The 13,210-nt window shown below is 52.5% G+C and overlaps 1 protein-coding gene across 1 annotated transcript; it reads left to right on the top strand.

The window, feature by feature from the left end:
- Window positions 1–182: 182 nt before the first annotated feature.
- Window positions 183–13,161, top strand: KCTD10 (potassium channel tetramerization domain containing 10). Its single transcript, XM_027652016.1, has 7 exons — window positions 183–303; window positions 1,805–2,018; window positions 7,079–7,248; window positions 7,397–7,483; window positions 8,102–8,154; window positions 8,934–9,129; window positions 9,738–13,161. The coding sequence occupies exons 1-7, from the start codon at window positions 301–303 to the stop codon at window positions 9,954–9,956; spliced, it is 942 nt and encodes a 313-aa protein (XP_027507817.1). The 5' UTR covers window positions 183–300; the 3' UTR covers window positions 9,957–13,161.
- The last annotated feature ends 49 nt before the right edge of the window (window positions 13,162–13,210 follow it).

The following is a 13,210-nucleotide window of genomic DNA, read 5'->3' as shown; positions in this document are numbered from 1 at the left end:
CAACTCGCTCCACCGCTGCCGTTCCGCCCGTTGCTCACCGGCTCCGCGCAGGGAGAGCAGCCGGCACTGGGCCTCACTGGCACCGAAAAGGTCGGGCTGGGCCGGGACAAACGGGCTCGTGCTGGGCCGGTCCAGTCCAAGCCGGTGAAACGGGAGCGTAGCGCGGCACCGCCCGGAGGGGCCCGGCGGAACATCGGGCGGGTTTGGGGGGCGCACCCGGGCGGGGCCGGAAGGACGCGAGGGGCGGAAGTTCCCCCGCCCGCCTCGCGCTCGTTCGGTCCGAGGGGCTGCGGCCCGTTCATGGTGAGGGGGGACGGGGGCAAGGGGAGCGGTGGGGTGGGAGGGGGCGAGGGGACTGAGGGAGAGATGGGGAGATCTTGGGGGGTAGAACTGAGGCGGTCCAGGGGGGCTGAGGGGCTTCAGCCAGGGCGGGCGTTTGAGGGGGTTCGGGGGCGTCCTGTCCAGGGAGTGTGTGCGGGGGGCGCTGTCCTGTGGAGGATTGGGATGAGGCAGGATTTGGGAGTCCGGCCCTCACGGGGGGTTGTGGGGGGGGGGGGGGTTGTGTGTGTCAGTCCCCACGGGTCGGGGGAGGTTCAATCCCGGGGTTGGAGGGCTCAGAGAGGAGAGCAGGTCCAGGGCCCCCAGGTGGGGTCCGATCCCCGCAGTTGGGGTGCTCGATTTGCACGTGTCCAAACCCCCCGGGCGCCCCTTGACTTAGGGCCGATTGTTTGGGGAGGGCAGGGCAGGGATTTGGGGTGCAGTCCCCCAGCTCTGTGCCGTGGGCCAGCCCTGCCCATCCTGCTCCTCACCCTGGACACACAACATGGACACACAGCTCCAGCTCCATGGAGATTTGCCGCAGGACAGTGTTGTGTTTAGTGGCAGTGCAGCAAAACTCATTGCAGGAAGTGTTATCCAAGTGCTGTAGAAGGGGTGGGAGCTGGGTGTGCAGGGATGGGGGGTGTTAATCATCCCACCCTGTCCCTGTGAGGCAGAAGTCCAAGGAGACTCAGGGTGATTAAGGATTTGTCGTTAGCGGCTCTGGGGCATTTGTGGAGCTGAGCCAACCTGTGCCTGTTCCAGTGTGACCTCCTTAGCTCAGGAACAGGGAATGTGGCTGGGGGCCACTCTGTGTGCAGACTGCAGGCACAGGGAGTGGGGGGTGCTGGATGGTGGGATTTGGTGTGTGGAGAAGTGTGGGAGGGCAGGGAACAGAGTGGGAAGCTCATGTGTGCTCTCCCCAGAGCCACGTGTGCTCCCTGAAGAGCCATTTGTGCTCTAGGGGAAAAAAAGCCTTGAAAATGCATTTTGACACATCTGTTCCAGTTGTGTGTGTTGGGAATTGCCCAATTATGTTCCATATTATTGATGGAGTAAGAGCTTGAGCCGTAGGAGTTGCATAAGAAATGAAAGCAGTTGTTGTGGGAAAGTGTTGGCTTTGCAGTGCAAGACCCAGCTTAGCATTCCCAGGAAAAACCCTGAGAAAAAAATCAGGCCGAGTTGATTTCTGTCCTTCAGTTTCTGGCAGTCAGAAAGAAAACAAAACAAAACCAAAGGTCTAAAACATTTGAGAACTTCACAAAGGGGTCGAGGGGAGCCGGGGTGTGAAACACCCGCTGGAAACACAGGGTTGGGGGTCACACAGTGGGACTGCCAGTGTGGGGGCTCCTTCCTTGTCCCTTTGTGGGGGCTCCTTCCTTGACCTGGGAACTCCTTCCTTGACCTGGGGACTCCTTCCTTGACCTGGGAACTCCTTCCTTGACCTGGGAACTCCTTCCTTGACCTGGGGACTCCTTCCTTGCAGGAAGAGATGTCGGGAGAGAGCGTGGTGAGCTCAGCGGTGCCGGCGGCTGCGACGCGCACGACGTCCTTCAAGGGCACGAGCCCCAGCTCCAAGTACGTGAAGCTGAACGTGGGGGGGGCCCTGTACTACACCACCATGCAGACCCTCACCAAGCAGGACACCATGCTCAAGGCCATGTTCAGCGGCCGCATGGAAGTGCTCACGGACAGTGAAGGTAAGGAACGGGCTGCTCCCACCCCCCCCACCGCATCCTCCTGCTGCAGGCAGAGCCAGAGGGGCTGGAGAAACATCAGAGAACAGAGAGCAATTCCCAGTGGTAGGGCTGGGTGGATGGTCAGAGGGATGGAGCAACTCTCCTATGAAGAAAGGCTGGAGAGTTGGGATTGTGCAGCTTGGAGAGAAGGAGCTCAGGGGTGACCTAATTGTGGCCTTTCAGGACCTGAATGAGCAAAAAGAAACATGGAGAGAGACTGGTTACAAGAGTCTGGAGGGACAGGATAAGGGGAATGGCTTCAAACTGACAGAGGGCTGGGATAGATGGGATATTGGGAAAGAATTCTTCCCTGTGAGGGTGGTGAGGCCCTGGCACAGGGTGCCCAGAGAAGCTGTGGCTGCCCCATCCCTGCAAGTGTTCCAGGCCAGGTTGGACAAGACTTGGAGCAACCTGGGATAGTGGAAGATGTCCCTGCCCATGGCAGGGGAGTGGACTAAATAATCTTTAAGGCCTTTTCCAACCCAAACCATTCTGTGATTCCATGATTATGGAGCTAGGAAAAGATGTGGAACAAAAGACATGGGTGACTTGAGTAGGTGCCTGGACACCAGTAGGACACTAAGAAGGGCCAGTGCTCCTGGCAGGCCCAGGTAGCACCTGGAACATCTTTTCCTTTTGAAATACTGACACTAAAGCTCAGAAACCCGTGGAAAATGGGGGGGACTGTGCTTAGGAATCCAGGAGTCAGGACTTGTGTGTTCACTTTGAAGCCCACGAGGCTGTTCCCTCTTGTCTCCTTAAATATAGAACTTGCTCTGAATGTAGTGGGGGTTTATGAGCTAAAGCCTGATTTTTTTTTAAATGAAATTATTTTCTTGTGAGACTCTTGTTTGTTTTCTTCACTAAAACTGAACCAGTTGCAAAATTTTCTGAGAATTTGTAGTTTTATGTCAGCATTCCCATGTTTGGGGCATGTCACAGAGTTTAAGTGGAAGCTCAGCTTTATTTCTATGCTGATGTTTTGCCCTTAACAATGTTTATGGACTGGGATACCTTTGCATTAACAACAGCTACTGCAAAGCTGAGCCTGGAGGTTCAAAACACCTTTCTTGGGACTAGTTAATTATTATTTGAAAATTTTGTTTGGATTTGCTGAAGGTATAGAAAATTTGGCACATGGTGAGGGGGGTTGGACTGACTTTTAAGTGCTTTGGAACAGTCTGTATTTAGAGGCTTATAGGGCTCTTGTGATAGGAGGAAGTGGATTTGGAGGAGAAAAAATGTAAAAAATACAGTCTAATTAGCTGAATATTCCTGTTTTAGCCAGAAATCTTTGTATTTAAGCTGGGGAAAACAAAGCTGTGTTGTTCCAGGTGTTATCCCAGGATAAAGCAGTAATGTGGGTCCTGTGGTTTGGGGCTCCAGATCAAAGGGGGGTCTCTGGGATACTTCTCATGGATACAGACTATGGAGGTTGCATAAAAACGCCAGTCTGTGGACCAGACTGGGGAAAAAACCTGTTAAAGGGGAATCAGTGCCCTGACTGGGAGCACTGGAGGTGTGGAAGTGTTGTGAGTCCCCTCCCTTCTCTGCTAAACTTCAGGCAACTCCAGCAGGATCCTCCTGTCCCTCCCTAAAGCTGCTCTGTGCATCACTAAGTTTGATAATTCCAGAGTTCCCAAGGTTAGAAATGGATTGGAAATTCCAAATTTTTGGAAGCCCACCCTGGCATGATCCCAGAGCTTCCTCCAGGCATCCTGGGCAGGTACACGAGGGCTGGTACATCCCATTCCCAGGGCTCAGAGGCCCTGGAAGTGCAGGTACTGTTTGCACCCCAAATCTGAGAGTAACTGTAGTTTCTTCTGCTAAAATGTCATGTTTGAGACGTAAAATCCCAAGTTTATTTTGCTGTGACTCCCACAGTGTCTGTGTGGGATTGTTCCATGAAGCCAGTTTGTGTTTTAATAGGAATTTGATACTTCCTGTATGTTGTAACCCCGACACTCCCATGGCAGCAGTTCTTGCTTTATCTCCCCTTGCCTGGAAACTGGGACAATAGCATTGGAGCTGTCAAAGGAAACACTTTTTATCTGGAATTCTTCAAAATCCTGCTAATTGGTCACACCCAAAACCTGGCACCAAGCAAAATGTTTCCTAGGAAAAGAAGCCAGAATGTTTCTTAGGAAGAGAAGCCAGACTTGGGGAGAAACTGGAGGGAGTGGAGTTTAACCAGTCTGGAATGTGGCACATGGGGTCCTGCTCTGTGTCTGGATCCTTGTGACCTCAGACCCAGCTCCCAGCCCCTTCTTCCAGCTGAACAATTCAAACCTGCTACTCCTTAGGCTGTAGGAGAAAAGTCTGGAGTTCTCTGGCTGTGGGTGGCAGATGATTATTTACAGCTTAGAAATTGCTGATGAACTGTAGCAAATCAGCATATTTGGAACATTTTATTTGCATGGTAATGAGCAGAGAGAAGGATTTGAGTTTTCCAGGTGCATCCATCTGTTTTCAATTCTCTTTTACTGCTATGGGATTTTTCCTCTCATTCCCAATGGGATTTTTCCCCTCACTCCCAGTGGGACTTTTCCCTCACTCCCCGCTGCTGTAGCCAGCTGATGGAGATGCTGTTCTTTGTCCAGCTGCTGATAAGAGACTGGAGCATCAGGCAGTGTCCAGTGTCAGGCTCCTGTTTCACCTGTCAGAGCTTGGCTGGAAAATGTCTGGTTTGGCTGGAGTGTTTGGATCCTGTTGTGGACACTTCTTGTAAGACAGAAGGTTAATTCCCTGAAGGTCTGATGCATGCATGTACCAAGGAGTGAGGGGAGGGGGGAATTCTGCCCTTCTGCCCAGGTGAGACCCCCCCCTGCAGTGCTGCTCCAGCTCTGGGGTCCCAGCACAGGAAGGACATGGAGCTGTTGGAGCGAGTCCAGAGGAAGCACCGAGGTGGTCAGGGGGATGGAGCAGCTCTGCTGTGAGGAAAGGCTGAGAGAATTGGGATTGTGCAGCCTGGAGAAGAGAAGCTTTGGGGTGACCTAATTGTGGCTCTTCAGGACCTGAAGGGGGTACAAGAAACATGGAGAGAGACTGGTTACAAGGGTCTGGAGGGACAGGACAAGGGAAATGTCTTCAAACTGACAGAGGGCAGGGTTAGATGGGGTATTGGGAAGAGATTCTTCCCTTGTGGTGGTAAGGCCCTGGCACAGGTTGCCCAGAGAAGCTGTGGCTGCCCCATCCCTGGAAGTATCCAAGGCCAGATTGGAGGGGGCTTGAAGCAACCTGGTCTAGTGGAAGGTGCCCCTGCCCTTGGCAGGGAGGTGAGACTGGATGAGCTTTAAGGTCCCTTCCCACCCAAACCATCCCATGGTCTCTGATACATACAGCCTGTGGATTCTGTATCTCTGCCTAAATGGATACAGGAGGGTTTTGTAACACTGCAACCAAAAACCAGCTCTAACAGACTTCAGCTCAACCCACTTGTTGGCTCTGCTGTGGCTGAGGGGCGCTGGGGTCACCTCCCTGTGAGTCATCTCGTTTGGGCTGTTTGGGTGAAACAGAAGGTTTTTAAAGCTGTTTTAGTGGTCACTCATGTTTTGCAACACTGCTCCAAATGTTTTCTCATTTCCTCTCCCTCCACATGGAAATGAGCAATTCTGCTTTGGTTTCACCATCTGTAAACATGAAGTTGCAGCAGATTTTTCCAGCCTACAGAGGAATCAGAGAGGATAGCAGAAGTTTGGGGATGCTAATTCTGCCCTCAGCTTGCCCTTTACCTCCCTGGGTGTTGGTGTGCTCTGGTGAACTTGGGCAGCATCTGCACTTGTGGAATATGGATGTCCTTGTTCATTGCCATGGCTTGTGCTTCCTCTTTGTCACAGAATCCCACAATAGTTTGAGTGGAAAGGACCTTAAAGATCATCCAGTTCCAGCCCCACTGCCATGGGCAGGGACACCTTCCACCAGATCTCCCACTAAAATGGGATTTCTTGCTTTCCATACTTCTGAATTGCCAAATGGGCTTTTTTCTGCTCCACTTGGATAAGTGTAATGTGTTCATTAGCCTGGATGAGTCCTTTGTTCCGTGATTTCTCTGTCTCTAGTTCTGCCTCCTACTTTCCAGTTTGTTTCTAGTCTGTAAAATCACACTTTGAGCACACACTGTGTGTTCTGCAGACAGCAGGAATGAGGGAGATGGGAAGCCTGGAGTAAAACTGCTGCAGAGTGTCTCAGTTTCCCTCAGAACAGCACGAAAGGGCTGTGTTCCCTTTCCAAACCGAACCAAATGTTCAGACTTCACTCGTAATTCCATTCATGCAGAACACCCAGGGTCTGCCTTAACCTACTTTCCTTATTTGTCCAAAATATGACTCCTTCCCCACAAGCGTTTCCTCGCTGCATTCCTGAGCCTCAGCCTGAGAGTGGCCATCTGTTCAGGCAGGGAGACTCCAGCCTCCACTGCCTTGTGTTCCTCAGGGTCCCGATTCCAGCACCCAGAGGTGACATGTGGATCCTGCAATTGCAGCTCTCCAGGGAGAGCTCTGGTTGTAGCTCTTTTTACGCACCTGGAGAAGAGAAGGCTCTGGGGAGACCTTAGAACCCCTTTGGGTGGGGGTTTCCAGAGCTGGAGAGGGACTTTGGACAAGGGCCTGGAGTGACAGGACAAGGGGGAATGGCTTTAAGCTGAAGGAGGGAAATTTAGATGAGATATTGGGAAGAAACCTTCCCCATGGGAGTGGTAAGGCCTTGGAACAGGTTGCCCAGAGAAGCTGTGGCTGCCCCATCCCTGGAAGTGTCCAAGGCCAGGTTGGATGGGGCTTGGAGCAACCTGGTCTAGTGGAAGGTGTCCCTACCTGTGACAGGGGAGTTGACTAAATAATCTCTAAGGTCTCTTCCCACCCAAACCATTCCATGATTTTCTTCCCCCCAGGGTCTGTACATAGCAGTGCTGTTGAGCTCCAGAGCAGGGACTGTCCCTCTGTCTGTCCGTCAGCACTTTGACACTGTCAGGGCCTTTTGCCACATTTGCCTCTGCTTGTCCTCACTGTGCTCTTCCCTGTCCCCAGGCTGGATCCTGATCGACCGCTGTGGGAAGCATTTTGGGACCATCCTGAACTACCTGCGGGACGGGGCCGTGCCGCTCCCGGAGAGCCGCCGGGAGATCGAGGAGCTGCTGGCTGAGGCCAAGTACTACCTGGTGCAGGGGCTGGTGGACGAGTGCCAGGCAGCTCTGCAGGTGGGGCCCAGGGCTGGGGAGGGGCCGGGGGAGGCTGCTGGGGGTGGGCAGCAAGAATTTCTCTTGGTCTCACTGGCGGATTTGGAGGCTGGGATGAAACTGGAACAGTTCGTGTCACTGAGCTGCTGTGTGGTCCCTGCTCCCACAGAACAAGGACGCGTACGAGCCGTTCTGCAAAGTGCCGGTGATCACCTCCTCCAAGGAGGAGCAGAAACTCATCGCCACCTCCAACAAGGTGAGAGGGGCCGTCTGTGCCCTGGGGAGAGCTGGGGGTGTTTAGGTGAGAAGGCTGTGAGGATACCTTAGAGCCCCTTGCAGTGCCTAAAGGGGCTCCAAGAGAGCTGGAGAGAGGCTTTGGACAAGGGATGGAGGGACAGGACAAGGGGGAATGGCTTCCCACTGCCAGAGGGCAGGATTAGATAGGATATTGGGAAGGAATTGGCTCTGAGGGTGGTGAGGCCCCGGCACAGGTTGCCCAGAGAAGCTGTGGCTGCCCCATCCCTGGAAGTGTCCAAAGCCACGTTGGGGCTTGGAGCAACCTGGGATAGTGGGAGGTGTACCTGGCCATGGCAGGGGGTGGTGATAAGGCACAGGGCAGGTGAGAATAGCTGAGGATCCAAAGGCAGAGGATATATCATCTATAAGAGTAGCTGAGGATCCAGTCCCAGAAGGGGTCAGGAGGGACTGCAGCCCCGCTGCCAACCTGTGCATTACAGGTTTGCAGCAGCAGCAGTAACACCATCACCAAAATCCAACTGGGAATTCTAGAGTGTCTCTGTGGGGCCTGGGCCTGGGCTGAGGTTCCACCTCTCACTGTGCTTCTTGTGACTGATCTGGGCTTTGTTTCTTACAGCCAGCAGTGAAGTTGTTGTACAACAGAAGCAACAATAAATATTCCTACACAAGGTAAGTGACTTCAGTTTGACTTGATGGAAGTTTTTCGTAGACTGAAATCCATGAGAAGCGTTTCCTTTTTCTTCCCCCAGACCCAATAACAGATTGGTGTTGGCATGCACTCCATTTTTTCCCAATTAATTTCAAACTTGAGTCAGAATGGAGTCTGCTGCCATCAGTGGAAGGCTCAGCCTGTGCTATTCCTGTGCCAGAGCAGTTCCTCTTATCCTTAGGTGCAGCTGGCAGAGGCTCCTGGCCAAGTGCTGTCTGCTTTCCCATGGATTGCAGTGTGATAGTTGAGTACAGGAAGCCTTCCATGGTGCAGTGTTCTCAGGGGGTGGTGAAATTGTCATCATTGCCCTTTTAAGTTTCATGGCATAACACTGTGTCCATCCAGCTGGTGGAATGGCTCAGGAATGGCTTTATTCGAGCCATAGGATTTTGCACACAGGTGAAATGGCCTTGGGCAGTTGTTTACGGGGCTGTTGCTGTTGAGTTGCTGCTGCTTCAGCAGCAGGTTTTCCTGCTTGTAGTAGTGAAATAGTAAGAATTAATGTCTTGGGTTTGCCCTATCCGTGGAAGTGTTGGAGGCCAGGTTGGACGGGTCCTAGTGGAAGGTGTCCCCACCCATGGTAAGGGAGTGGAACTGGATCTTTTAAGATCCCTTCCAACTCAGACCATCCTGTGATCCTATGACACTGTAAATGAAAGGAAGCTGGTTGTTTGGGGCTTTAAGTGCCCCCTGCTCTGTTCCACGTGCTCTGTAAATACCTGCTGCCTCCATCCCCCAGCAACTCTGACGACAACATGCTGAAGAACATCGAGCTGTTTGACAAGCTGTCCCTGCGGTTCAACGGGCGGGTGCTGTTCATCAAGGACGTCATCGGGGACGAGATCTGCTGCTGGTCCTTCTACGGGCAGGGCCGCAAGATCGCCGAGGTTTGCTGCACCTCCATCGTCTACGCCACCGAGAAGAAGCAGACCAAGGTACGGGGAAACCTGGGATGTGCCTGCTGTGGGCCCTGCTGCTGCTGCCTGACGGTGGTACCCTGACAGCTGGCACTGTTCAGCTTCTCAGTGGGGCGGCACATGGAGCTCCTCCTGGGGCTCAGAGCAGGGACTGCCTGGCCATGGCACGTAACACTGGGCAGTTGTGATATTCCATAAGGCACCTTCAGTCCAGCTCTTCATCTTTAGGCTAAACCTGTGCATTTAAACAGGTTTGAGGGTTGGAACTAGATGATATTTAGAGTCCCTGCCAGCCCAAATCATTCAGTGGTTCTACATCCCTGTGTAAAGAGGGATCCAGGCAAGCAATGGCACACGTTCCCTGTGCTTCTTACCTTTCCCAGGAAAGACCTGTCTGAGCCTGCCCTGCGTGCAGAGTGATTTTGGGAAAAGCCCAACTGGTTGCAGGGTCTCAAAGGCTGGAAACCAATAATGCAATGGAAAGGGTTGTGCCAGAAATCATTTCTGTGGCTGGAGTGCAGTTAAGAAATTGTAAAAGCAGGTATCAGGAGTTAAGACTGAGGTAATCTGGTGCCTGCAGTGACAGGCAACAGGTAAGAGTGACCTTCTCTTCTCTGGGTGGGCAGGTGGAGTTCCCAGAAGCCCGAATTTATGAGGAGACACTGAACATTCTGCTCTACGAGTCCCAGGACGGGAGGGGACCTGACAATGCACTCCTGGAGGCCACAGGGGGGGCAGCAGGTCGGTCCCACCACCTGGAGGAGGACGAGGAGCGGGAGCGCATCGAGCGCGTGAGGAGGATCCACATCAAGCGCCCCGACGACAGGGCCCACCTGCACCAGTGAGCCAGGTGAGCACCAGGCCCCAGCTCTGGGCAAGCAACAGAGGACCAGGAGGTTCAACTTCTACCCAGCACAGTCTGTAAATTATGTTTTGTAACAAACTCTAGGTTATTTGGGGTATTTAAATGCTGTAGTTGTAGGGCAAGAATAAACGAGGTTACTGGGCGTACGGTGGGTTCTGTAAGGGCCTGTTGAGCAGCTGGAGAAATGCCCTGAATTTTTAGCACTCTTGTTGTTGCTGTTTTGTGATAGAGAGGAGGAGGGCTGGCTGCCTTTGGCTTTGGTAATTATCCTGCACTTTAAACACAAACCAACAAACAAACAAAAGCTCAGCCAGCCCAGCCATCCTCCTTCCCTCCAGGCACTCCCTGACCCACACTCCTGGCACTCAGGAAAGGCTGGGATCTGGACACAGAGCTTCTGCACAGCTCCCTGTCTTCCAGGTCTGCAGGGCTGGGAGCTCGGGAGTGCCTTGGGGTGACTCCCTGAAGGACAAATGGCACTGGCTGGTGATGTTCCTGGAGTGCTGGGGCAGAGGGACCCCTCAGAGCAGGGGGGCTGCTCCCTTGGGCCTGGCTCTGGCTCCCCACAGCTCCCAGGACCTGCTCCTCCAAGGATTCAGTGGAGCTTCTGCAGCACTGAGGGGAGACCCCTCCCTGTTTTATCCCTACGGTTCAAGGTTAAAATTCCTCCAAAAAGAGGAGGATCAGGAGCAAATTGTCTGTGATTGCTTTCCCTTAGGGTGATGTTGGTACTGGTTATTGCTTAGAGCTTCTGCCTGAGCCTGGAGCTGGGGAGTTGGTTTCCAGCAGCTCCCAGGTCAGCAAGGTGTGTTCTGTGCTGTGTAGGAGTCACAGGAATAACTCAGGAGTCACAGCAGGTTCAGTGCCTCCGTGGCAGGGGAGCATTGGTGGGGGGGCAGAAGTTCCCTTCTGGAACTGATCCAGGAGCATTGCCTTGCTCTGAATGAGGGCAGCACCACAGGGAAGAGCAGCAGACAGTGGCCCAGAGGCAGATAATCCTTATTTGACTTTATCCTGAGCGTATTCCAAGTCTTTTTAGCAGAGGCAGCTGTGTGCGGAAGGGCAGAGTGTGGAGAAGGCAGTCTGGTTTTCTGAGAGTGCTTTTCTGTTGTAAATGAATATTTCATCTACCTCCTCAGCTCCCGTTGCCTGTTGTGGAGTCAAGTGACAGTGATGGTGGGAGATGGGGTATCATTCCATAGGGCTGGAAGCAGAGCCACAGCTGTGATAGTTCAGGTAACAAATCCTGGGAGGGAGAGAAACCCGAGGTAGGAAGTGTTAAACTCCCAATTCAGCAGCACTGTGGCCGACACTGGAGCACTCTGGCCTGGGCTAGAGTTTCTTTTGACCCTTTCTCTGGAATATTTAGCACTGCCCTTAACAGCCAGAGTCCTCTGGAACAGCAGCTCTGTGTTCTGCTCCAAGGATCCCTGCTCCTGGCTCAGGGCTGTTGAGGGCATGTGAACAGTTATAAACCAAAGGTGTTGCAGCACCACCAGCCCTATTACCCCAAGGCTTCTGTTCCACAGAGCAGTTACACCCCAGTTATTCAGAGCTTGTCTGGAGGGGCTGAAATTCAGTATGAAGTGTTTGTAGAATTTTACATCATCAAGTAAAGCTAAAAAATTTCAAAGTTAAGCTGAGGACATCTTTCTAGTAACCAAAGACTTCTCTAAGTTATGGGCAGCTGGTGTCTGTGGCAGGTGGGGTTGTTGTACCTTTCTCCTCTTTCTTCTTCAGCTACTGGTTTATAAGAGCTTAACAGTTACCCTGAGGTTCAGCAGCTTCGGTTCTGTCCTGACAGTTCAGGGCTTCTAGTTTGAGTTGTACTTACACCTGTTTGGGTTTGTAGCAGTCCAGAGTGCAGGGGCTGAAGGAACCAGAGCCTCTCCCCTCCTGGCTGAGATAAGCTGGGGAGCAAGGAAGGGAAGTCCTGGGTTGCTGGTTCTCCAGCACTGTGTACTTTGACACTTACTGGTGTGTTACTGGGGTGTTTTAGGTTTCTGAGCTTCTGTAACAGACCTGCTGCCTCTGAGGGGTTGAGACTCTGTCTCAGCAGTGGGTGAACAAGGACCAGCAGCCCAGGACTCCAGAACACCAACAGTCCTGCAGCAATCCCTGCTCCCTTCAGCTGAGCTGGGTCTGACCTACCTGGGAGACCCCAGACAAACTCCAGCCACATCCTGTAGGGCAGAGCAGGTTCAGCTCCAGGAGGTGACACCAGTGCTAAGCACCTGACAGGTCACATCTATGTGATTAACTTCTCTGTAAATAGAGTCTTAACTGGCTTCAGGCTTTTCTCGTTCGGGTTTTGCAAACTAAGTTCTTTAAAAAACAGGGAATGGTTGTTTTTAATCTTTGTACAGCAGTTTGTAGAGCTGTTGGTTTAGTAAAGTCACTCCAGGAGAGTTTAAGTTCCAATTTCAGTTTTGTTCCTGTGTTTCTGGGCAGACTCTGCCTTAACACACTCCTGAGTTTACCCTTTGTGCTGGAGTGGTGCACAAAGCTGTGCTGTGGTGGTGGGGTGTCCTTTACCTCCTGCCCCTGTCCTTGAGTGCACACTCTGGTAATGCCATTGCACAAATGCTCTCAGCTCCTGAGCCTCGTTACTCTAAGTGGTTTTGCCTCAGCTCTCAGGTGCAGGTGGGGCTCAGGGCAGGTGTCCTGGGCACAAGCAGCTCTTCAGATTATCCCAGGGACAGCAGACATGTCTGCTTTCCTTCTCCAGCCACCAGCAGTGACAGCATAGCCCAGGAGAGCTCAGCAAAGTCTTTCCTGGGGAGAGATTTTGTGGACCTGCAGCTCGTATCACAGGTGGGGCTGCAGGAGAGGTGGCAGTGACCACCCCAGGCTGACACCTCCCCACCTGTGTCCGTGTACCTGGAGCACCAAAGCAGCTGCTCCTGCACTCCCAGAAGCAGGTTTGGATCCTCCTGAGCCCCATGACCTCTGGAAGGCTCTGAGCTCTCATCTCACCTTAGAGCAAAGTGTAGGTAGAACCTTTCAGTCTTAATGGAATTGTTTCATGGACAACAGCAGATTCCTGTTCTGTACAATCATTCTCTCCTGTTCAGACTTAGGCACAAAACAAGCTTCCGCTGGATTTCATTGTATGGTTGATGTTTGCAACATGTACTTTTGTTTTTTTAATATAACACAATAAATTAGAAGAAATTTCATATTTACACGTGAGTCACTTTATTACTTGTTGGAAGCACGATGGCCTCGTGGGCC

The sequence above is a fragment of the Corapipo altera genome, unplaced genomic scaffold (genome assembly GCF_003945725.1).
Source record: "Corapipo altera isolate COAL_440 unplaced genomic scaffold, ASM394572v1 67, whole genome shotgun sequence".
Lineage (NCBI taxonomy): Eukaryota > Metazoa > Chordata > Aves > Passeriformes > Pipridae > Corapipo > Corapipo altera.
This window is presented reverse-complemented; position numbering and strand designations above follow the sequence as displayed.